Raw genomic sequence first — 24,412 nt, forward strand, 5'->3', positions numbered from 1 at the left:
CCCCCCCCCCCCCCCCCCCCCCCCCTCTGGCATTCATTAAAACAGTCCAACATTTCAATTTAATGATTAAACTTAAACTTATTATTTTATTTTTTACTTACTTAAATTAAATATTATAAACCTGAAATTATTTTTTTGGGATGGGGCAATTCTTTTGGTTTGTTAAACAAAGTAACAAAATAAAAAACAAATTATGAAAATAACCAACCAATTTAACCACAAATTAACAAAATATATGAGGAAACACTGTAAATTAAAATCAATAAAAAAATTTAACTAATAATTAAATAAAAATAAACTAAACTTTTATTAGAGTTTTATTTCAAACCATGCATAAACTAAACATTGTTGTGCAATGTAGGCTAAACAGCACCGAGTGGAGCCGCCATTGCCGAGATTAATAGGCAACATAATCTCACACTGCATAGCATCAGAGACCACGTGGGAGCAGAGAAGGAGGTATGGGACATAGTGAAAGAAGGATGGGAACTTATGAACTCTGCGCTCCAGGAGCTTGATGGATGTTATCTCCCCGTTGAGCATGTATGTTTATTTTGCATGAATTTTGTATGATTATGCTAGATGATAGTTGTTTGCATACTCGGTTAATTTTCATGACCCACAAGTATGGTAAAGTCTAGGGATTTGTGGTTAGAGTGACAAGTCGCTAAGGTATAGACCTAACATTTCCCCTCGTAGTGTAACAGACCACCATGACATACGAACCATCTCTAGAGTGCCCTCAGGCAACATGTGTGTGATTGGTGTCATAGCTTCGTGGGGGCCAGGGGGTTCCTGATCAGAATCTAACTGCTCTTAGCTGTTTTAGCATGGAAAACGTGTGCCCACGTCATATAGACCATTTGGCTGGATGGGTTAAGGGGGTAGCTCTCCCCGACTAGGGGGACTATCCTGGGCCTAGGGGGTTGCAGCTCACTTCCTAGGTAAGATACCAGATAGTCTCAGAGCCATGCCGAGGTAGCTACTCGTAGGACACCAGTCATTACATAGGTCGGCATAAGGGAACTTTTAAAAATCTTTATTTAAATAAAATGACAAATAATCAAAGAAGCCCCAAGGAGCTAAAACGAAAACTAGATGTCCTAGAGCTAAAGTAGAGTCCGTGGGAGTTCATTAAGATTAGGATGCGATAAGAGCTTACAAGTAGGTGGCTTACCGAGTATAAGTTTATTCTCATTCTTGTTATATCTTCTTTTTCCAGGTACGTGAGGCATTGAGTCAAGAGAGGGGACGTTGAAAGATGTGGATTGTCACAAAGGAAACGTGTCCCGGGACGTCAGTCCAATCTTACTGATTAGTACATTTTTCCTTCATGTTTTCTTTCTTTGTCTAAAACTAGTCATCGATGTCCTCTTTGTATTGAAACACTTTTCTTACGAAATAAATGATTGATTTTTGAAATAGTGTTTTCCTTTGAATTTCTTGCATACACACTACATGTCATAGTCTTAATAAGTCACGACTTGGAGGTTAATTTTTTTGGCTCGTGACATTGATGGTCTAGTGGAAGAGCTAATGAGGGAGGAGGAAGATATAGAGATACTAACTCAACAGAGAGACTCACTCGACATGAACCTGAATCTGGTCCAACATGAGGCAGTGAATTTACGACACACGATTGAGATAATCACTCGTGATAAAGTCGAAATGGAGGAGGCAATAATGGAAGTGGAAAATGTCGTTGTGGACATGCGAAGGGAATTGAGTAAACTGAAAGAAGCTATGACGTCTAAGTCGAGTGTGGCTGAGAACGGGAGAAATGAGGAGTTGGTATCTCAAATGGGCTGCTCTCGAGAAGCTACAAATGAAGTCTCGTCAGAAAAGAACAAACTTAGTTTGCTGCTCGAGGACAAGGAGAGGAAATTGAAGAAACCACGACTAAGCTCGAGAAAACGAAAACAGCACAGGTATAGGATTTAAGGCACAGGTATAGGATTTAAGTTTATGAGGGAGTTTTGTTGAAATAAATTTAAAATGGTAAAGGTTAGTTTGTTAAAATAAACTTAATGTTAACTTAGTAAATTTGTTAGAAAAGTTAATTTGAAAAAAGACAAGGCACACAGCTTTTTTGAATGATGGTAGGGGTTTATGAGCGTTTTTCTCGCCCTATTAGTGTTAGAAAAGGTATAAATACCTCATCATTTTCCTGTAAAGTAAAAAAAGAGAGAAATAGAAATTCTTGATAAAATTAGTGTTCCTTGTCTCCTTGTCTCTCCACTCTTGACATCTTATTTACAAGTACACGAGTAGTACTTTCAGAAATCCGTATCGTAGCGTTCTATCATTAGTGTGTGTGAGATTACTTCACAATTTCGTGAGTATTATTTTAATCGAATCATCTTGTTTCATGTATGAGCATTAATGTTGCTATGTTTATATAAAAGCAAATCTAGCATTATTTTGAGACGTGGAGTCATTGTTATTTTGCATTTGCTTTAACGACAATTGTAGACTTTGTAGTGTGATAGTGTTGGTTATAGTGATTGGCTACTATCTGTGGATGTAGGAGAATTTCATTCTCTTCGAACCAACCATGTAAATCTTTGTGTTTCTTTGTTTAATTTCTGTTTGTGGGTGTGTAAATACGCTCGATTTTGCTTCCCCTTCAACTCCAACCATTAGTATTTAGTATGGATCATTGTTGTTGCGGCATTTATGGACATGTGGGAAGTATGGTTTTTTTCCTAATTGGTGTTAATTTATTGTGCAATGTAGGCTGTCTGGGCGGGACAAGTCAACTGCGCGTTGTGATCCGCCATTGCCGAGATTAATAGGCAACATAATCTCACAATGCATAGCATCAGAGACCACGTGGGAGAAGAGGGAGAAGGAGGTATGGGACATAGTGGGAGGCATAAAGAGAAACTTAAAGGAGTTCTGTGAGAAATAAAGGGGATGTGGCGGTGATTTCATGTAGCAGCTGGTGTAAATTTCCATTTTACGGGTAGGTTTTGGATGTGGGAAGCCCATATGGGTCACTGACCTTGTGTTGCCTGCGAAGAATTCAATTATATTCATTGATATCAAAGATGGCGACGGGATCGAAGCGATAGTGTGCTTGCAGGAGAAGGCAATGGAGGTGTTTCAGCAAAATCAACAGTTTTTCTCATTTTGTGAACTCAAAAACTAGCAGCGGAAGGTAATGTCTTTCGCAATGGTTTATTTGGTAAGTCATAATAATTTTCATCGTCATTGTAAACCCACTTGGTTGGTTTTAAAAAAAGGAAGTGGATCGTTAATGTTCTTTAACATAGTGATGTGAGTATCGGATATCACATTTAGGATTGAACACCAACCTAGAATTTATCTGAAATATATGAACTTTATATCAAGAATATCTCTGGAACTCAATTATAAAACCAACCACGTGAGTTCATATATAACATTAATATTGTTATGCCTATATAAAAATTTGTTTAAAAGGAATTTTGTAAGAGAGAATTTATAGTGTGAGAGCGTGGGAGATACACTTGTAAATAATTTGATTGTAGTAATTAGCTACCACTTGTAGATGTAGGAGAATTTCTTCGCTTCCAACCATTATTTTCAGGTGTTCATGAATAGGAAAAGGATGGTAATTTGCAAAATGTAAGCATTCATATAAGCTAAGCCCAGAAACACAGATCCAACAGAAACATAAGCTACAACACATCACTCCCAAAAAAGGAAAAGAAAAATACAGAGAAGTGTTGGTATAAGCAAGACATCACGTTATACAACATTTATTTCATTCTTTTCATAGCATGCACTAGTACTAAGTTGAACATGAACTCACCTGGTTAAGCCATAATTAAAATGCTACTTGGATACCCAATAGTGTCATCGACTGAGAGATGAACTGAGGAGGGTTAGGCCAAGCTGCCCCAGTAACCAAGTTTCCGTTTGCGAAGCATCAGTCGAGTGGATCAGGTTTCAACTATGTTGCCCCACTTAGTTCGACATTCAGTCAGTCACGGCTGGGTATGGAGTGTATTTGCTCCCTTATACATCAAAGAAGTATGAATCATTGGGAATGAACAAACAGTAGAAGAAACAATAATGTTATTATTATTAACAGAGACATATTGAAAATGTATCGCCTTTGTATCTTATAATAACTTTCGAATTTGAATAAGTTTGTCGAGTGTAACTGGTTCGTATTAGATCATGTCATTCCACGATGGAGCTACTGTTACTTCATTCTCATTTTCAAAGTAAAAAGAAATAAACATTTTGAATTTTTCAGACAACTCAAGTAGGATCATATCAATACCTAAAGAACACTCGCAACAGATAAGATCTATCTGCTGTCCATGGCAGATAGAAGCAACTACCTTAGTGGCTTCCATAAACTCCTAAACAATTGCAATAACTCAAGCATTCAAGGCCAAGTATTCAGGTGCTCGACCACTTGAGATTACAAGGGCGTCGTAACTTGATGAATTCAAGCTTTCAAAATCAGCCGTTAATGTAAAATTATGTCCTGGCTTATCATTGTAAGTTTGATCACCTTCAAATCATGGACGGCAGTTGGATGTCAATCACCATCCTTTTTCTTGGGACAAACTGCATCAGCATGACAACCAAGAGCTTGAAAGGATTATAACAGCCTAAAATTCATGAACTAAGTAAATATCTCAAAGTTAGGGAGCAAAAGTGCTAACGAAATTCAAAATAAACGAAACAAAACATGAATTGGGTATCCAAGGAAGTGCAAGAAGAAGTAAGATACAAGACATTGTTCAAACTATTAAAGTAGAGTTACGAGAAGGAACAAGGAGAAAAACACACATGATGACCCAAGGATTCATGAAAGGCGGTTCGACAGATATCAGCAGCCTTCTTCCCTGGACAAACAGCATCCTCCGAAACTCCATAAGTGATTAGCGCTTGAAATGGGACCACTGCCTGCAACCGAAATCAAGTGGATTTCAATGATGAGAGAAGAAGAAGGACAGACATTAGTAGCAATCTGAAATTCCACATGTAGAAAAGAAAATGAAAAGAAAAAGTGTAGTACCTAGCATATGAAGGGCACTATTAAGAGCCTACAACTAGGCTGCTTACCGAGTCTTGTACTCATTCCTTATTCTCCATTTTTTTTTCAAAAAATAAGGAGCTAGTCGAGGACGGTAGCGGACTCTGGAGTAGGTGCCATAGACTAACCTCACTCGTCGTCCTCAACCCTTTTTGTGTCGTCCCTTAACTTCTGTTTTAAAATTGTGTTCTGTTTTAAAATACTCATGTATAAAATTTATTTTGATATAATGTAAATATAATGTTTTAAATTCCTTTGTTTTATCTCGAGAAAAATTAACCCGTCTTTTTAGAGTCATTGAGTCATCCCGGTCCTTACACAACTCAATGAGTCTGACTGCTACATTTACATCGAGCGCAGACTGCTCAAAATTTGCGACGATCAACGACGGCTCCTCACGCATGTTCAGTGCCAAAAAACCGCCTCTACATTCTAGAGTTGAAGACAGAACAACCGATCAGCCTCTCAGCTAGGACCGAAGAAGCAACTTGGAGGTGGCACGCAAGGTACAGACACCTGAGCTTTCCTTCTCTACAGAAACTACACAAGGAGAAGATGATGTACGGTTTGCCGGTAATCGAAGGCGTGAATAGGCTATGCGAGGGTGTCTCATTGGCAAATAGAAGCACACCCATTTTTCGTCTTAGGCATCCTACCGTGCCGATGAGAGATTGGAACTCGTACACGGCGATCTCTGCGAGCCCATCAAGCCGGCGACCCCAAGCGATAAGACTCTTCCTCCTGCTAGTCGATGAAAAGAGCTGCTTTATGTAGTTGATCCCGCTGCAAGCAAAGAATGAGGATGCGGATGCGATTAAATGCGTTCAAGCGCGTGCGAAAGCCGAATACGGGAAGAAGATGCGAGTGTTGTGCATAGATCGAGGCAGAGAATTCACCTCGGTGAGCTTCAACAAGTATTGCGACGAGCTAGGCGTGTAGCGGCACCTAACGACACCCTACTCCCCCAGCAAAACGGGGTGGTGGAGCGCCAAAACCAGACCATCGTCGGGGCAGCAAGATCACTACTGATGACGATCGAGATGCCCGAGAGGTTCTGGAGAGAGGCGGTCATGACGGTCGTCTATCTCCTCAACTGGTCGACAACGCAAAGCCTAGACGGGAAGGCGCTACACGAGGTCTGATACAGCAAGAAGCCTGCAGTACATCATCTCCGAGTGCTTGGCTGCGTCGCGTACATGAAGATCATGCATCCGTACCTTGCCAAGCTCGATCCCAGGCGGCTGAAGATCATCTTCATTGGCTACAAACCCGGGAGCATGGCGTATAGGCTCAATGATCTTTCGGGGGGCGAGCTCACGTGTCGCGCGACATTGTCTTCGATGAGAACACCTTTTGGCTGTGGAACAACGTGGCTGCGGTGGACCAGAACCTAGAACAATTTACGGTGGAGTACCTCGTCAAGACACCTTTCCATAGGACTCAAATGGGTGTTCAAACTGAAGCATAACGAAGAGGGAGAAGTTGTGAAGCACAAGACCCATCTGGTGGCGAAGGACTACGTCAAGAAGCAGGGGGTGGACTTCGAAGAGGTGTTCGCGCCGGTGGCAAGGTTGGTCTGTCCGCTTGTTGCTGGCGATCGCAGCACATCACTCCTGGGAGGTCCACCACAAGGACGTGAAGTTAGCTTTCCTCAACGGAGAGCTAAAGGAGACTGTCTACGTTCGACAATCACCTGACTTCATCGACAACGACAACCCCAGTAAGGTACTGCAGATGCAGAAGGTGCTCTACGGGTTTTAACAACCCTAACAAGGTACTGCGTATGCAGAAGAGGACAATATCTGCTAGCAGTGGATCTGGGTCGTTACAAATGGTATCAGAGCCAGACACCGGACGATGTGCCAGCCTTCTTGCTGTTCCCCGAAGGGGGGTAGACACGAGGCGGTGTGCCAGTAAGGACGCTGGGCCCCAAAGGGGGGTGGATTTGGGGGTGGTCCCACATCGATTGGAGGAAGGAAAGAGTGCCAGCGAGGACGCTGGGCCCCGAAGGGGGGCGGATTATGATGTCGCACATTGGTTGGGGAGGAGAACAAACCACCGTTTATAAGGGTGTGGAAACCTTCCCCTATCAGACGCGTTTTAAAGCCTTGAGGGGAAGCTCGAAAGAGAAAGCCCAAAGAGGACAATATCTGCTAACGGTGGATCTGGGTCGTTACTGATACCTTTCATCATTGATATAACCTCTAGAACAGTACCCAGACTCGTGCCCTTGAATTTGAATCTGGTCTTGGATGGTGGTGTGAACACTACTTCTTTCTTGTGACAATCTATGCTAGCATGATTTTTTGCTAACCAATCCATTCCCAAAATTATATCATACACATACATATCAAGTACTATCAAGTCTACTTCTATTTTAACTCCTGATACTAATACATGACTATCCTTTACTCTATAAGCAGCAATCATATTCATCCCTGTCGGGGTGCCTACAGAAAATCCATGCAATAAAAGCTCTAATACAAACTTTGTTTGACTAACAAAAACAGTAAATAAAGGAATGCGTAGATCCTGAGTCAAACAATGTCAAAGCAAGGTGCCCAAGAACAGATAGTGTACTTGTCACCGTTGTATCAGGGTTTCCAGTATCCTTGCTGGTAAAGGCATAAGCTCTTGCTGGCAGACGGTTCTAATGGGGGTTGTTCGCGATGCGAAATGATTTCTGTTGATTTCCAACATCAGTAGTACGACTTCCAAAACAATCCTTAGCTAAATGCCCTGCTTTTCCACATCGAAAACAGGCTCCAGATCGAACCAAACACTGGCCCCAATGATTCTTGTCGCAATCCTTACACTTGGGCCTACTCTCTGACCTGTTCTCACTGCCTTGCTGTTCACGCCTATAATCCAGGCGCTGTCTATCTGATCGTCTTTGTGTTTGTGGAAACGACAATTCATTTCGGTCAGTTTGGTCGCGGCGTCGCTTCTGTCTCACTAGTGATGAAGGGGGTTCACGCGAACTATCAGGTCCTTCCATAGCCTTAGCTGCTCTCAGGGCGGCAGCGTAAGTGGTAGGTGAAATCGCCTTAACAGTGTTACGAATCTTCGTATCTAACCCCAGTACAAATTGTCGAGCTGTCTTGTAGTCCGTGTTCACTAATTCTGGGGCAAAACGCTTCAGCTTAGAAAATTCCCTGACATAGGTAGTAACAGTACGCCCCCTCTAACTCAATTGGGTAAACTTCTGCTGCTTTCGCAACTGGACATCCTCTGGGTAATATTGTTTAGAGAAGACATCCTTGAACTCCACCCACGAGACTACACCACCCTCAGGACTAATAAGGTCGCGGGTGGCCTGCCACCACAATTCCGCATCATCATGCAACATAAACATAGCACACTCCACCCTATGGGCCTCAGGGCAGTTGGTCAACACAAATACTGACTCAATGGACCTCAACCACATCTGTGTCACCGTTGGATCTTCAGATGCCCCCTTAAAAAGTTCGAGGGTCACCCTTCTTGAAATCTCGCAAGTACCTAGCCTCCATAGTTGATGTAGAAGCATTTGCTTGCTGGTTGGCAGTCAGATTTTGAATCACAGTTTGTAATGCATTTACTAGGGCAGCTGTAGGATCCGGTGCGGCTTGAGGTGTCGCTGGTGGCGGAATAGATTGCTCTATAGAATCATCTCATCTCCCATTACGTCCCCTTCTTCTTTCTCTACTCTTAAGTGGGGGTCGTCCCCTAAGACCTCCTCCTCGAGTTCTGGGTGGCATCTAAACAGTGCACGTAATTATTAAGTCACATACTTATCTAATAGATTCTATAAACATTCGTAGTCATACAAATCACTCATACATTCAACTATAGCATCATCATAACAGCCAGCAATACATGACATACCATAAATCATGCCAACATATAACACATGGATATCATATCATTCACCACAAAATACACATTCACTACTGCATACATCATTTAACTAAGAAGCTTCACTTCTTAAAAAAAAGAAGGCATACCTGACGGTGACGGCGCGTTTGCTAGAGGACCATGGAAGTACGTTAAGCCTACATCGTAAGCCAATCTACAAGATCTATAACCTAGGGCTTTGATACCAACGGTAACGTCACTAATTAGGTTTAGAAAATTAAGGGCGTTATATCTATCTTTTAAAATAAGAGTATTTACTCGTTTAGTTACTATCTCAATTAGTAAAGAGCACTTACTCGTTTGGTTGCTATCTCAATTAGTTCAAACTCTAAAAAATTAAAGCTTAAACTTAAAATGGTAAGTTGAGTCCAGAAGAAATATGTAATAAAAAAATATACAAATTAAGGAAATGACATGGTTGATCCTAAAGGAATGCACAAAAAAATGAATTTTCTAATACCAATTTAAATAAATATTGGAGTTTTACAAAGTTAACATAATAATAATAATGGAAACTCAATTTGAAGATTTATTTGGTACTAATTGGGTTGACAATACATACTTTAAAAGAAAAATACAAATTAAGAAAATGAGATGGTTGATCCCGAGTATAGATCAGATTATACTCTAAAGGAAGGTAAGAAAATGAATTTTCTAATACCAATTTAAATAAATATTCGAGTTTTACAAAGTTAAAAAGGCATAATAATAATGGAATCGCAATTTAAAGATTTATTTGGTAATAATTGGGTCGACCATAAATACTTTAAAAGAAAAATACAAATTAAGAAAATGAGATGGTTGATTCATAGTATAGATTATACTCTAAAGGAAGGTACGAAAATGAATTTTCTAATACCAATTTAGATAAATGTTCGAGTTGGAAATACAATTTTTTTTATTTTATTTTAAGAAATATGTAATTAAAAATATAAATTAATTTTTTAATAGCAATTTAAATAAATGTTTGAATTTTGCGTTAAAAAAGGTATGATAATAATGGAACTCACTTTAGTGATTTATTTGGTAAATCAACCACCAATCATTTCCTTCCCGTGACAACCCCACATAGGTCGCTCGTGAGTTTTGGTCAAACATTGACTACGCACGTGCAAAAGAAAACGGATTTGACTTTCTTTTTCCAAAATCTACTGCTTTTGACTTCTTGAGTTTTTTTAATGAAAAATATATGGATTAATCTTAAAAATTCCAAAGTTTAAAAATTAAAACCGTAAATTTAAAAGTTAGACTAAATATGTCATTTAATTAAAAAAAAAAAAAAAAGATAAATATCAATTTATATATATAAAAAAACGTTGAAGTTTTTCAATTAAAACCTCAAATTTAATAATTGAATTGATCTAAGTTTTATAAATTAATCATTTAAGTAATGATTTGTCCACCTAAAAAAACACAAAACCATTTTAAAAATTTCCTCAAATATAGCAAGAGCAATCATTATACAATTAAAAAAAATAGACGAAGATAAAGAGATGAAAAACTACTCGAATTTAATAAAACTTCTATTAATTGTTTAATTAATTCTCAAATTTCTCTGTAATTTACATTATTTTTTATACTAAAAAAGTAATATATATTTTCTAAAGTTATGCATGGATTGAAATAAAATTGTAATGAAAGTTTAGTTTATTTTTATTTAATTATTAATTTAAAAAAATTTATTGATTTTAATTTACAGTGTTTCCTCCTATATTTTGTTAATTTGTGGTTAAATTGGTTGGTTATTTCCATAATTTGTTTTTTTATTTTGTTACTTTGTTTAACAAACCAAAAGAATTGCCCCATCCCAAAAAAAATAATGAATGCACAGAGGCTGACCGGATTAATTCACATCTTCTAATAATGGGCGTCTCTAATTTTTCATATAAATACTGTTCTTCTTTACATAATTATCACACCCGCAATTAATTCACATCTTCTATTTTCTCTCTGCTTTTTAAATTTCTCCACCAATGGCTGACCGGATCTCCGGTGGTGCACACGAAGTTTCCGCCGTCGTCGCCATAGAAGAGGAAGAAATTGCGCCGTCTGGTTCCGATGTTCCCACTCCTCAAGAGAGGAAAATGTCGTGGCAGAATCTCCGGCGACACGACTCCTTGTATTTAGAGTCTCGTAAACTCCATGGTCGCGATCACTCCGAGGACGACGTCGGTCTCTTCTTTACTCTCCTCTTTTCTTCTTTTTCAGTTCTATATATTAATAATAATTTAAAATCAAACTGGCAGAAGAAGAAATGGAGTGTGATATTACAACTAGCATTCCAGAGCATCGGAGTAGTGTACGGAGACATCGGAACCTCGCCGCTCTACGTGTACGCCGGCATCTTTCCGGAGGGAATCAAGCACGAGGACGACGTTTTAGGAGCGATGTCTTTGATCTTCTACACCTTAACTCTCATTCCAGTCATCAAATACGTGTTCATCGTCCTCAGAGCCAACGACAACGGCGATGGTAAAAGCCTCATTCGATTCTTCTGTGATTCGGAATCGGAATCGGATTTTGATTTTGATTTTGATTTTGATTTTGATTTTCCAGGCGGAACCTTCGCACTGTACTCTCTGATTTGCCGGTACGCGAAAGTAGGGCTGATTCCAAACGCAGAGATGGAGGATGGAGAGGTGTCAAATTACCAATTGAATTTGCCGAATCGGAGACAGAAGAGAGCTTCGAGGATTCAGTCGGCGCTGGAGAACAGCCATTTTGCGAAGGTCGCTCTTCTCTTTGCGACGATGCTCGGAACCGCCATGGTTATTGGCGACGGCGTCCTCACCCCTTGTATCTCAGGTCCCCCTTTCCCCCCTTTTTTTTTTCCTCTAAATTACAAATTAATTGCAATATTATTTTTAACATTTTATGAATTAAATAGATTAATTTTTAATTGTTTTTTACTTCAGTTTTATCTGCTGTGGGAGGGATCACGGAGGCAACCTCTGCAATGACAGAAGGTAAATTCACACCCTTTATTTATTTATTTACTGTATTTTTTTTATAATTATCACACAGACCGAACTTTTTATTAGGGAAATTATTTTTCAATTTCCAACGGATTTATAAACCACAAAATTAATATTTGAAAAGAGGGATATTTTATCTATTTATTTTATAAACCGTAAATCAAAATAATTCAATTGTATAAAATTAATGTTTTTTTTTTAAATAGAAATAATTAAAACAGATAGAGAGTGACACATATTCCATAATTTTATTTAAAATATTTTTTAGAAAAGTGTAAAAGGAAAAAGATTCCCTTTCATTTTAATACAATTCATTATTTATACCAATTATGTCTGATTTTACAACAAATTAGTTTTTTATTTCTTATTTTTTCAAAAGATAAATTTGGTATTTCATAATTCCCTAGGCTTAATTTTTCATCCTCTTAAAATTGTATAACGGTTATTTCAATTTCCACTTAATTGATTCATCCCGGACAAAACTATTTTGAGTCATAAACTAAAAATGATATTGCAGGAAGGATTGTTTGGACATCAGTAGTCATCTTGGTGTTTTTGTTCATGGCTCAAAGATTAGGAACCGACAAAGTTGGCTACACTTTTGCCCCAATCATCTTCATTTGGTTTGCTTTCATCGCTGCAATCGGTGTTTACAACTTCTTCAAATACGACCCCACTGTCATCAAGGCCTTAAATCCAGCCTACATTATTTATTATTTCCAAAGGAACAAAAAGGATGCTTGGATTTCTCTCGGCGGTGTTGTTCTTTGTATTACAGGTTCTTAAGTCTTCTTATATTCTTTACTCTTACCCTTTTTCATCAACAACAGACCCCCACAATCTTTATAACTACACGACGAATACAGGGGCAGAAGCATTGTTCGCCGACGTCGGCCATTTCAGCGTCCGATCGATCCAGCTGAGCATGTCCCTAGTGACCTACCCAGCTCTGATCTGCGTTTATGCAGGCCAATCCTCGTTTCTTCGCAAGAATAGTGATCTAGTTTCACACACATTCTACAAGTCCACTCCTGGTATAAACATTCACAAAGTTCATACGATTTCATCCCAATAATTAACTCAACTATATCATCCTATGTGTATGATTGGCAGGAAGTTTGTATTGGCCAATGTTTGTGGTGGCAGTTTTAGCATCAATCATAGCAAGCCAAGCCATGATCTCAGGAACTTTCTCTATAATTCAGCAGTCACTTTCACTTGGATGCTTCCCAAGAGTTAAAGTGGTTCATACTTCTGCTAAGCATGAAGGCCAAGTTTATGTTCCTGAGATCAATTACCTTCTCATGTTGGCTTGTGTTTGTGTTACTTTGGTCTTCAAGAACACTACAAATATTGGCAATGCATACGGTAACTTACTCGTTCAAACTAACTCAACTCAACTCGACCAGCACTGACTAAATAAAGAATTTTGCTCTAAACAGGAATAGCAGTGGTGTTTGTGATGACACTCACGTCCTCCTTCCTAGTATTGATAATGGTAATGATATGGAAAACTCACATCCTGTTGGTAATCACTTACGTTGTCATAATTGGGAGCGTGGAATTGGTGTATCTGAGTTCAGTTCTTTACAAGTTCGACCAAGGAGGGTATCTCCCTCTAGCTTTTGCAGCTGTTATGATGGCAATAATGTATGTGTGGAATAGTGTGTTTAGAAAAAAGTACTTTTATGAGCTCAACCACAAAATCTCTCCAGAAATGTTCAATGAAATGGTGAGTACCACTAGCTTTAGAAGACTTCCTGGCATGGCATTTTTCTACACTGAGCTCGTTCAAGGCATCCCTCCCATCATCAAGCATTACGTCGAGCACGTGCCCGCTTTGCAGTCTGTGCTCGTCTTTGTCACCATTAAATCGCTTCCTATCAGCAAGGTTCGGAGTTGATATTAGATATAATAGATATAGATATAGATATATGCTATATATGACAATGTTTGAGGTTTTATGTATGTTGTTAACCAGGTTCCAGCCGACGAACGTTTCCTCTTCCGACGAGTAGAGGCAAAGGAGATCGACGTGTTTCGCTGTGTAGTTCGATATGGATACACAGAAGTGCGTGCAGAACATGAACTGTTCGAAAAAATTTTACTCGAAAGATTGGAAAAGTTCGAAAGTGATCGACGGGCATTGTGTATCAGTGATGGGAGAGTTGAAGAAGATGAAGAGGATGGGAATGGATTTGGAGGCGCTGCAGAAGCATGGAAGCAAGGAGTTGTTCATTTCATCGGGGAAACAGAGGTGGTTGCTAAACCGGGTGCTGGGTTTGGAGATAGGATTATGATAAACTATGCATATAACTTCTTGAAGAGAAATTTGAGGCAAACCGATCAAGTCTTTGAAATTCCTCACAAACGTATGCTCAAAGTGGGAATGACTTATGAACTTTAGACAACTTCATCATAATGTGATGTTTATGTCTGAAGGCAGATACGTATAGAAAATAAGCTCTTAATATGTATAGAAGATGAGCTCTTTATGTTCTTCAATCCTTTTTAGACTTGGGGTAACACAAAACCGAGCCCAATTATTATATTTGTCTTGTTCCCAGGTTTTATTTTGTAACTATTCAGATTTTTCATTTTTGACTTTTTGGTTAAGATTTTATTTTTATTATTATTATTATAAATAACAAGATATTATGTTATGCATTTATTTTTATCTGATAATGTGCGATTTTGTTCGACAAGAAGTTATTACCTTAAGAGAAATGTTAGGAAAACCGGTTATATTCCTATATTCAACTTTTCTCCTTCCTTGAAAACGACTTTTGCTCTTCAAACTTGTTTATGTTTTCGAGGGCGTCTGAAATTATAGAAAAAATTGAGAGTGTTAGTGGGGAAAATGTGTGGGTTGGTTCGCTGGATAGTTTTCTTGTTTGGCGAGTTCTCGAAATATTAGCTTGCTTACAGGATTACATGGAGGACTACGAGGTAACTGTTCCATTTCAATCCTTTCAAGCTCTTGGTTGTCATGTTGATGCAGTTTGTCCCAAGAAAAAGGCGGGTGATAGACATCCAACTGCTGTCCATGATTTTGAAGGTGATCATACTTACAGTAAGAAGCCCAGACATAATTTTACATTAACGGCTGATTTTGAAAGCTTGAATCCATCAAGTTACGACACCCTTATAATCCATGGTGGTTGAGCACCCGAATACTTGGCCTGAATGCTCAAGTTATTGCAAATGTCAAGGAGTTTATGGAAGCCAGGAAGACAGTTGCTTCTATCTGCCGTGGACAACAGATCTTATCTACGGCTGGTGTTCTTTAGGTATTGATATGATCCTACTTGAGTTGTCTATTTCTTTTTACTTTGGAAATGAGAATGAAGTAAAGTCGCTCTATCATGGAACCACATGATCTAATATAAACGAGTTACACCCGACAAACTTGTTCGGATTTGAAAGTTATTATAAGATATAAATGCTATACATTTTCAATATGTCTGTTAATAATAATAACATTATTGATCCATCATGGAACCACATGATCTAATACGAACCAGTTACACTCGACAAACTTGTTCGAATTTGAAAATTATTATAAGATATAAATGCGATATATTTTCAATATGTCACGGTTAATAATAATAACAACATTATTGATTCTTCCACTGTTTGTTCATTCCCAATGATTCATACTTCTTGGTTACTGGGGCAACTTGGCCTAGCCATCCTCAGTTCATCTCTCAATTGATGACACTTTTGGGTATCAAGTAGCATTTTGATTATGGTTTAACTAGGTGAGTTCATGTTTAACTTATTACAAGTGCATGCTATGAAAAGAATGAAATAAATGTCGCATAATGTGATATCTTGCTTATACCAACACTTAATGTATTAGCTTATGTTCCTATTGGATCTGTGTTCTTGATCTTAGCTTATATGAATGCTTACATTTTTGCAAATTACCATCCTTTCCTATTCATGAACACTGTTTTTAGAAGAAATTCTCCTACATCCACAACTAATAGTTAATTACTATAATCAAAGTGTTTACAAGTGTATCTCCCACACTATAAATTCTCTCCTACAAAGTTCCTCTTAAACAAACTTTTATATAGGCGTAACAATATTAATGTTATATATGAACCCACGTAGTTGGTTTTATAATTGAGATCTAGAGATGTTCTTAACATAAAGTTAATATATTTTAGATAAAATTCTAGGTTGGTGTTCAATCCTAATTGTGATACCCGATACTCGCATCACCATGTTAAGAACGTTAACGATCCACTTCCTTTTCTTAAAACCAACCACGTGGGTTTACAATGACAATGAGAATTATTATTATGACTTACCAAATACACCATTGCCAAAGACATTGCCTTCAGCAGCTAGTTTTTGAGTTCACAAAATGAGAAAAACTCTTGATTTTGTTGAAACGCATCCATTGCCTTCTCCTCCAAGCACACTATTGCTTCGATCCCGTCGCCATCTTATGTATCAATTAATATAATTGAATCCTTCGCAGACAACTCAGGGACAGTGACCCATATGGGCTTCCCGCGTCCAAAATCTACCTCGTAAAATGGAAATTTGCACCAGCTGCTACATGAAATCACCCGCCACATCCCCTTCATTTTTTGGCCTCTCCATTGATTGTTTCGCATGTAATTTATAAAGCCAACCCCATTCTTCATCTCTATAATCGCTTGGGAACTTCTCACAGTACACCTTTAAGTTTATCTTTATGTCTCCCACTATGTCCCATACCTCCTTCTCCCTCTGCTCCCCCGTGGTCTCCAATGCTATGCAGTGTGAGATTATGTTGCCTATTAATCTCGGCAATGGCGGCTCCACTCTCTGCCGTAAATTGATCATAAGATGCTGTTGACTTATCTGTCCCGCCCAGACAGCCTACATTGCACAATAAATTAGCACCAATTAGGAAAAAACCATACTTCCTACATGTCCATAAATGCCACTCGATACCAAATATCAATGGTTGGAGTAGAAGCAGAAGCAAAATCGATCATATTCACACACCCACAAACAGAAATTAAATAAAGAAACACAAATATTTATGTGGTTGGTTCGAAGATGAGAATTTTTTCTACATCCACGGGTGGTAGCCAATCACTATAACCAATGCTATCACACTACAAAAGTTTACATTTGTCTTTAAGCAAATGTAAAATGACAATGACTTCACGTCTCAAAATAATGCTAGACTAGCCTTTATAGAAGCATAGCAACATTAATACTCATAAATGAATCAAGATGATTCATGCATCAAAATAAGAATATTAACCAAAATAGTTATAAACGGAAAAATAAATAACTAAAATAAATTAGGATTGGGAGATCAAACCATGGACTGATGTGGTTCAAAAAAGTAAACTTTCTAGGTTTTGAGGTGACAAAATGAGAGAAGCTCTTCATTTGTCTCGAACACAGCCATTTCGTCCTTGTCCAAGCACACTATCGCTTCAATCCCCTCGCCATCCTTGGCATCCATCAACCCAATCGTATTCTTGGACAGAAAAGCAGGCACAGCGATCCATATTGGCGTCCCCCATCCAAAATCCGCCTCGTAAAGTGGAAATCTGCACCAGCTGCTACATCCATACTTCCTACCATCATTATCCATCATCCATGTCTCAAATGATTCTTTGATCCATGATTTTAGAGCCGGACTCCCTTCTTCATCTCTGTAGTTTCTCGGCAACTTCCTGCAAAACTCTTCGAAGTTTCTCTTCATGTCACCCACAACGCTCCATAGCTCCATCTCCCTCTGCTGCTCAGCCGACGTTGATGATGCTCTGAAGAATGATACTATGTTGCCTGTCAATGTCCCCGGCAATGGCGGCTCCACTCTGCTCCGTAAGTTGATGAACTGCAGTATACTTGTCGGTTCTCTTGAAAGACCCCCTTCTCAAAACGAAAAAGAAAGTGAGAAATTAAATCTCCTGTTAGGATCACACGATAACGCATAACTGGATGAACACAAAGAACATAACAGAGGTCGAATATTAGCATTTATATTGATGACTTGCACCAAATTGATTCCATGGAATCTAAAACAACTTATTGAATCAAGAAAGAGATCAGAAGGAATTGTAACGCACCTGAGAGTGCATTTTTTGCAGAAACAATAGCTTTGTAGATAAAAGCTGTGAGAACCTGAACGCGGGTTGGATTCTCTACTTTCTTAGAAACCATAGCTTTAAGAGCTCTAATCTTTGAACCCTCAAATACCATTCTTCTGGAACGAACATTTTCTTCCCGTTTCTTACTTCCTGAACCTTCCCCCTCAGATGGGTCTACCCCGCCGTCCAATTCCGGCCTGAACAAACTCGCTGCATGAAACAGAGGACACACCACCGGGGGATCGATGCCGCCGGAGCTGCGAGCGATAGAAGCCCAATCGTTCATGAAGTTGGCAAATGTCGCCAAATCCGCAACTTTATGAGCCAAAGACACATACATTACTTCACCTCCGCATTCAAATTGGGTCAACTGAACGGACAACAGAGGATCGAATGTTTGGACCTTTCCCTTTATGTCCTCAAAGCAGAGCAATTTCAAAATCTCGTCATGATTCAAATCGAAGGTGTTCATAACTTCTGACATTGGACACCGGAGCTTTGCCTCTACGAACGTGGCCCCCATGTCGTTGCAGTCGATGAAGTTTCCGCCGTCTCGAAGGCGGCCGGCAAAAGGGTAGTAGAAAGTCAAGGCCTTTGAGAGGCTGTCCTTCAGCAGCCGGCCGCGGCAGCCGGAGGAGCTGACAACGGCGTTGTTGTTGGTGTAGAAATAAAGAAGGGGTGTATAAACGTTAGGGGTATGTTGATCAAACCAGGAAAGGGTGAGAGTTGTGAGGTCCGGTGGGGTTGAAGATAAGGGCTTGATGGTTTCTTTACTCACTATTTCGAGTTCCATCACTTTGCTTTGAATGTGTTGAAGCTCAATTTCTTAGTTGAAGCTGCAGATTTGAATTCAAGAGAGAACATAAAAGGGAAAGTGTTTTTAATTTCTATTGGTTTATTGGGCACAAGGATAAGATTTTATCCAAAAAGGTTGACTTTGATATTATCACCCATATTTTATTATTTTAGGATAATTGTCTAGAATAAATTTAAGAAAATTGTTAGTCCTTTCCTTAGTAAAATAAATATGCTAACTTGTTAGTTTTTTTTTTTTTTTTTTTTTTTTTTTTTTTTTGTTATAAATACTCATTACATGTGTACTCTATTCACAACAAACAAAGAGAATTGAAAAGCCATTTCTTTAGATTTTAATAAATACTCTATTCACAACAAATAAAGAGAATTGAAAAGCAGTTTCCTTCTGTCTTAATATACTATCCTCTCAAGTTGTTATTTTTGTTTTATCTATTTGTTTTAGTATATTTCAATTGTAGGTCCTATCCAATAATTGGTATTAGAGCTTGGATGATGTCTTAATATACTATCGTCTCAAGTTGTTATTTTTGTTTTATCTATTTGTTTTAGTATATTTCAATTGTGGGTCCTATCCAATAATTAGTATTAGAGCTCGGATGCCGAAATAAATGTTGTCACCATACAAGGAGCGAAAGGGAGGGGAGTGTAACACTCTATTACCTGTTACTCACGAAGAGTAACGATGCAACATGTTCAATAAAGATGTATGTGATCTTACATGCACAAGGCGTGTGGGACGCCATGGAGATGTGACAAAGTTGAGGAGAGCGCAAAGATAGGATGACTCTTGCTGTCATCTACCTAGAAGTCTCCGAGGACGTCCTTCTCATGTTGGCAGACAAGGACTCGACAAAAGTAGCATTGGGAGACACCGCAAACAATGCGTGTGGGTGTGGAACATGTCAAAGAAGCAAACATGCAGACCTTGAAGAGTGAGTTCGAGGCTATCCATGAAGGACATTGAGTCAACAAAACGACTTTGTCATGAAGTTAACGATGATCGTCAGCGACATACGTTCTTTAGGCAACAAGCTAGAGAAGATATTCGTCGCCAAGAAGTTCCTTCAAGCTGTTCTCCCTAGATTCATTTAGATAGTTACCTCCATCGAGCAGTTCACTAACCTCAAGAACATGTTGATTGAAGAGGTTGTTGGTCATCTTAAGGTCCATGAGGAGAGGCTTCGTGGCTTTGACAACAGTGAGGAGGAGAAGCATCTCTTACTCACACAGGAGGAGTGGCTCGCACGAACAAAAAAGGGACGTGACAAAGGAGGTTGTGACAATACCTCATAAACCCATGACAACTAAACCCCTAGAAGAACAAGAGTATGATTAAGTATTACTCTCGTGGAAAATACGGGCATTATGCGGCAGAGTGCTGCATTGATGTTGGCCTACAAAATGCTCAACATGTTGGTGCTCAATGAAGAGAAGGTTATGGCAAACCTCCTCATAGATGTTGAAGACCAAATGGAGGCTAACATGTGGTACTTAACAATGGAACGAGCAACCACATGACTGAAGATCAAGCAAAATTCAAAGAGCTTGATGAGAAATTTATTGGAAACATGAAGCTTTGTGATTGACCAATTGTACCAATCCAAGACAAAGGATTCATCTTGTTCTAGTGCAAGAATGACAATCAACCTTTATTGTCCAAGGTACATTTCATCCCGAGTTTGAAGAGCAATATTATTAGTCTTGATCAAATGATAGAAGAAGATAGTAGAGTGGAATTTATCGACTTATTCCTCAAGATATTTGATAGAAACAAAGTCCTATTGATGAAGGTAAGACAGTCGCAGAAACATTCTACGTAAGATATTATTGAAAGACCATTAACATCTTCCAAAAGTATTCATTGGCATTGGCAGCAAGAAAGTGGAGAAGAAACCAATGGGTCAAGAGTAAAAGGAACTGAAGAACAGATCTAAGAAAAAGCCAGAGGCTGCTTCAATCAACGAAATGCAACGTCTACGAGTTTCATTAGACTTATCATCTCAACCAAGGAAGTCTAGAGGAAGGTCACCAAAGCGTAAGAAAAATGATACTTCAAACTCGTCATCCCAACCAAAGAAGCTTAGAGGTAGGCCTAAAAAAAGTTGAAAAAATAGAAGAGCACATTATAAGAAGTTTCTACCTATAAGTCACATAAACTTTATGCAGAGAACAAAGGAGCTAAAGAAATTGCATTGGTAGAATTAAAATTTCTTCTAAAGAACACAAAGTTGACTAGGGACCAATCAAAATTGATACTAGAGATTAACGTGTGTACATCCTCACCAAAACCTTAGCAAGTGTTAAATTTGTAGATATATCGGAGTTGCTCGAAGTGAAAAATCTCAAACAAAATCAAACTTACGAAAGAGAAGGTGAGTTAATAAATTTCACTTAACAAAATAAGTTATTAACTTGGAACAATTATTTTAACTCTTTTAAGTTCTTATGTCATACAAAACTCTCCTCTCTATTTATTTCCATATATTCTAATTACAGGCTATATCCGACAACGACAATGACAACCACAACCACCCACATGGTTTTGGTTTTGGTTTTGGGAAGCACAAACAAAAATGACACTTAGAAGAGGGGCCATTGAATGCTGAGGGGTTGTCATGGGCAACCACCACAGAGGATGGATTTTTGCGTACTAAAGGAGAGTGTCATTACACATAACATTATTACACACAACATTATTACAAACAACATTTAAAGAAGTGAAAGTGACAGGAACAACAGTACAACACGACCAAACGTGAAACCCATTTCAGCTGGCTGCTGCAGCTGCTCTATTTTTTGAGCTCACAAAATGAGAAAAACTCTTGATTTTGCTGAAACGCCTCCATAGCCTTCTCCTCCAAGCTCACCATCGCTTCAATCCCCTCGCCATCTTTGGTATCCATCAATAAAATTAAATCCTTGGCAGGAAACTCAGGGACAGTCACCCATACAGCCTTCCCCCATCCAAAATCTACATCATAAACTGGAAATCTACACCAGCTGCTGCATGAAATCACCGCCACATCCCCGTTATTTCTCAGCCTCTCCGTTGATTGTTTCGCATGTAATTTGTAAAGCCGACCCCACTCTTTATTCTTGTAATCTCTTGGGAACTTCTGACAGAACTCCTTTAAGCTTTTCTTCATGCCACCCACTATGTCCCATACCTCCTTGTCCCTCTGCTCCCACGTGGTCTCTGACGCTATGTAGCGTGATATTATGTTACCTATTAATCTTGGCAACGGTGACTCCACTCTCTGCCGTAAGTTGATCATAAGATGCAGTTGAGTTGCCCCTTCCACACACCCTACGTTACACAACAAATTAGCACCAAATACCAACAAACCCTACTTCCTACGACGAACAGGTTATCATAGATCGTACTCACACACCCACATACAAGTAGAAATTAAACAAAGAAACATAAAAATTTAGGTAGTTCGAATAAAAAATATTTTCCTACATTATCAGATAGTGTTTATAACTCTATCTCTCACACTTTCACCCTACAAAGTCTCTCTTACAAATTTTCTTCCAGTTACTTTAAAACAAAAACAAAATAACAATAACTTCACGTCTCAAAACAATGTTAGACAAAGCAATATTAATATTCATAATGTTGAAAATTACCCATATTTGAAATATGTCGAAATAAATAAAGCGGAAGAACGAGAGCTTCTAAATAGAGGAACCTTAAGCACGTATGCTTTATTATTATTTTTTTTTTTGTTCTTATCCGAGTATAAATAACATACCTATACTGAGTATTTACCATGAGATTGCATAATCAATCTCCTAAACTTTCAAATCAATAACGACTAGATCTTTGTAATGGATCTCTTAAACTTAAAAATCAATAACGGTTAAATATTCGTAATTGATCTCCTAAACTTTCAAATTAGTAATTACGAAATCTTTATCTTAAAATCATTAGCTTACACATTATTCATATATCAAAAATGAGAATATGGACAAAAAAAAAAAAATGATTATGGACGTGACTGAAATAGTTTGAACATACCCGTGACTGAAGATTTTGCCGAAAGGACAGCTTTATAGATTAACGCAGCGATGAGCTGAACACGAGTTGGGTTCTCTGCTTTCTCAGAAACCATAGCTTTAAGAGCCGCAATCTTCGAACCTTCAAACACCAATCTCTTAGAACAAAATTTTGAAAAGGACAACGGAACCTCCACTCTTTCATTCGTTCCAGAAGTATCCTGGCGGCCAGATGGGTTGTCGCTGACCTCCAACTCAGGCGGAAAACAGGTGGCGCCGTTGAACTGAGGATTGACTACCGGCAGATCGCCGTGGGTGAAGCTACGAGCAATGGAAGCCCAATCCCTCATGAAGTGGGTTACGGAGTACATATCCGAAAGTTTGTGATTGAAGAACACACAAATCACTTCTCCTCCACATTCAAACTGGGTCAACTGAATAGACAACATAGGTTTGACTTCTTGTTCCTTCTTATTCATGTCATCTAAAAGAAGCAACTTCAACTTCTCTTCCCGTTGTGAATCTTTGTCGTTCATAACGTCCGTCATCGGACACCCGGCCTTCGCCACCAAGAACATTACACCCATGTCGTTGCACTCGATATAGCTACCATGTTGTTCTAAATGACAAAAATGTATATTAATAAAAATATCCATACATTATTTATTTTCTCTGAATAAAAATACTAAATGTGAATGTTTGATTAATCCACCCCACCTAAATGGTGTGAAAGTTATCTTATTTATAATCAAATAAATTACAAGGATATGGAAATAGTAATAAATGGAAATAACAATAAATGGAAAGATATCTATAGTAATAAGGCAAATATTAGATATTTGCCTTATAATAAAATATCAAATATAATATATACGGGAAAGTATAATTTATTACTAAATATCCTTAACACTAAATTTTCAAGATCCAACACTTAAACACACCAGTAACAAATATTGCCGTAAAAGGTATTTAAACCGCGTTTGTTTAAGAGAAATTTCCATACATTTATAAAAACAAATGCTTTTCTGGAGGTGCGATCTCACAATCCAACCCCTTTTGAGGCTTAGCGTCCTCACCTATACTCGTTAACTCTTATACATAGAAAATGAGACTCAATATTTTGACTACTAATTTTTATTTATCTAAGCGGTTTTCTTTCACTCAAATAACTATCTGATTTAGTTCATTAATCCGAATAATGAAGATATCTATTCATCACCCCTTTTACAAAAAAAAAAAGAGGAGAAGTTTATGTCTCAACGAATCACAGGTAGAGATATTGATAATACACATAGAGTTAATGGTATTTCATAACTAATTGACTGAGTAGCAGCTCGTAGACCACCTTTCCCTTCTCCAATCTATGTGAGACCCCTTAGTTCACCCGTTCGAGGGCCAACATCCTTGTTAGCACACTATCTTATGTCTATTCGTTTGAGGTACAACCTCCTCACTAGTAAATCGCCCGGTGTTTAACTCTAATACCATTTGTAACTATCGAAACTCACTACTAGCAAATATTGTCTTCTTTGTACCTTCCCTCTCGAACTTTCACTCAAGATTTTTAAAACGCGTCT

General features: G+C 38.5%; 4 protein-coding genes and 1 pseudogene across 5 annotated transcripts; 1 reads left to right on the plus strand and 4 right to left on the minus strand.

The window, feature by feature from the left end:
• Positions 1-3,811: 3,811 nt before the first annotated feature.
• LOC111441697 lies at positions 3,812-5,441 on the minus strand (annotated as a pseudogene).
• Positions 5,442-7,688: 2,247 nt separating this feature from the next.
• Positions 7,689-8,465, minus strand: LOC111441700. The gene is made up of 2 exons (XM_023078786.1): positions 8,242-8,465; positions 7,689-8,193 (listed from the first exon to the last, which is right to left on the minus strand). The coding sequence occupies exons 1-2, from the start codon at positions 8,463-8,465 to the stop codon at positions 7,689-7,691; spliced, it is 729 nt and encodes a 242-aa protein (XP_022934554.1).
• Positions 8,466-10,827: 2,362 nt separating this feature from the next.
• Positions 10,828-14,507, plus strand: LOC111442229 (potassium transporter 5-like). The gene is made up of 9 exons (XM_023079537.1): positions 10,828-11,103; positions 11,182-11,407; positions 11,492-11,740; positions 11,851-11,901; positions 12,428-12,688; positions 12,777-12,944; positions 13,024-13,278; positions 13,353-13,801; positions 13,892-14,507. Exons 1-9 carry the CDS (start codon positions 10,909-10,911, stop codon positions 14,315-14,317), a joined length of 2,280 nt encoding a protein of 759 aa, XP_022935305.1. The 5' UTR covers positions 10,828-10,908; the 3' UTR covers positions 14,318-14,507.
• Positions 14,508-16,142: 1,635 nt separating this feature from the next.
• LOC111442451 (vinorine synthase-like) lies at positions 16,143-18,892 on the minus strand. 2 transcript variants are annotated; one of them, XM_023079892.1, is made up of 4 exons: positions 18,000-18,892; positions 17,435-17,802; positions 17,018-17,044; positions 16,143-16,788 (listed from the first exon to the last, which is right to left on the minus strand). In XM_023079892.1, the coding sequence occupies exons 1-4, from the start codon at positions 18,811-18,813 to the stop codon at positions 16,480-16,482; spliced, it is 1,518 nt and encodes a 505-aa protein (XP_022935660.1). In that variant the 5' UTR covers positions 18,814-18,892; the 3' UTR covers positions 16,143-16,479. The 2 variants fall into 2 exon arrangements, with proteins under 2 accessions (XP_022935660.1, XP_022935661.1); XM_023079893.1 differs by lacking the exon at positions 17,018-17,044 and having other exon boundaries at positions 16,701-16,788; positions 17,243-17,802; positions 18,000-18,889.
• Positions 18,893-21,337: 2,445 nt separating this feature from the next.
• LOC111442205 (vinorine synthase-like) lies at positions 21,338-23,445 on the minus strand. The gene is made up of 2 exons (XM_023079499.1): positions 22,858-23,445; positions 21,338-22,143 (listed from the first exon to the last, which is right to left on the minus strand). Exons 1-2 carry the CDS (start codon positions 23,420-23,422, stop codon positions 21,626-21,628), a joined length of 1,083 nt encoding a protein of 360 aa, XP_022935267.1. The 5' UTR covers positions 23,423-23,445; the 3' UTR covers positions 21,338-21,625.
• Between the last annotated feature and the right edge of the window lie 967 nt (positions 23,446-24,412).

Source organism: Cucurbita moschata, unplaced genomic scaffold (assembly GCF_002738365.1).
Source record: "Cucurbita moschata cultivar Rifu unplaced genomic scaffold, Cmos_1.0 Cmo_Scf00004, whole genome shotgun sequence".
Taxonomy (NCBI): domain Eukaryota; kingdom Viridiplantae; phylum Streptophyta; class Magnoliopsida; order Cucurbitales; family Cucurbitaceae; genus Cucurbita; species Cucurbita moschata.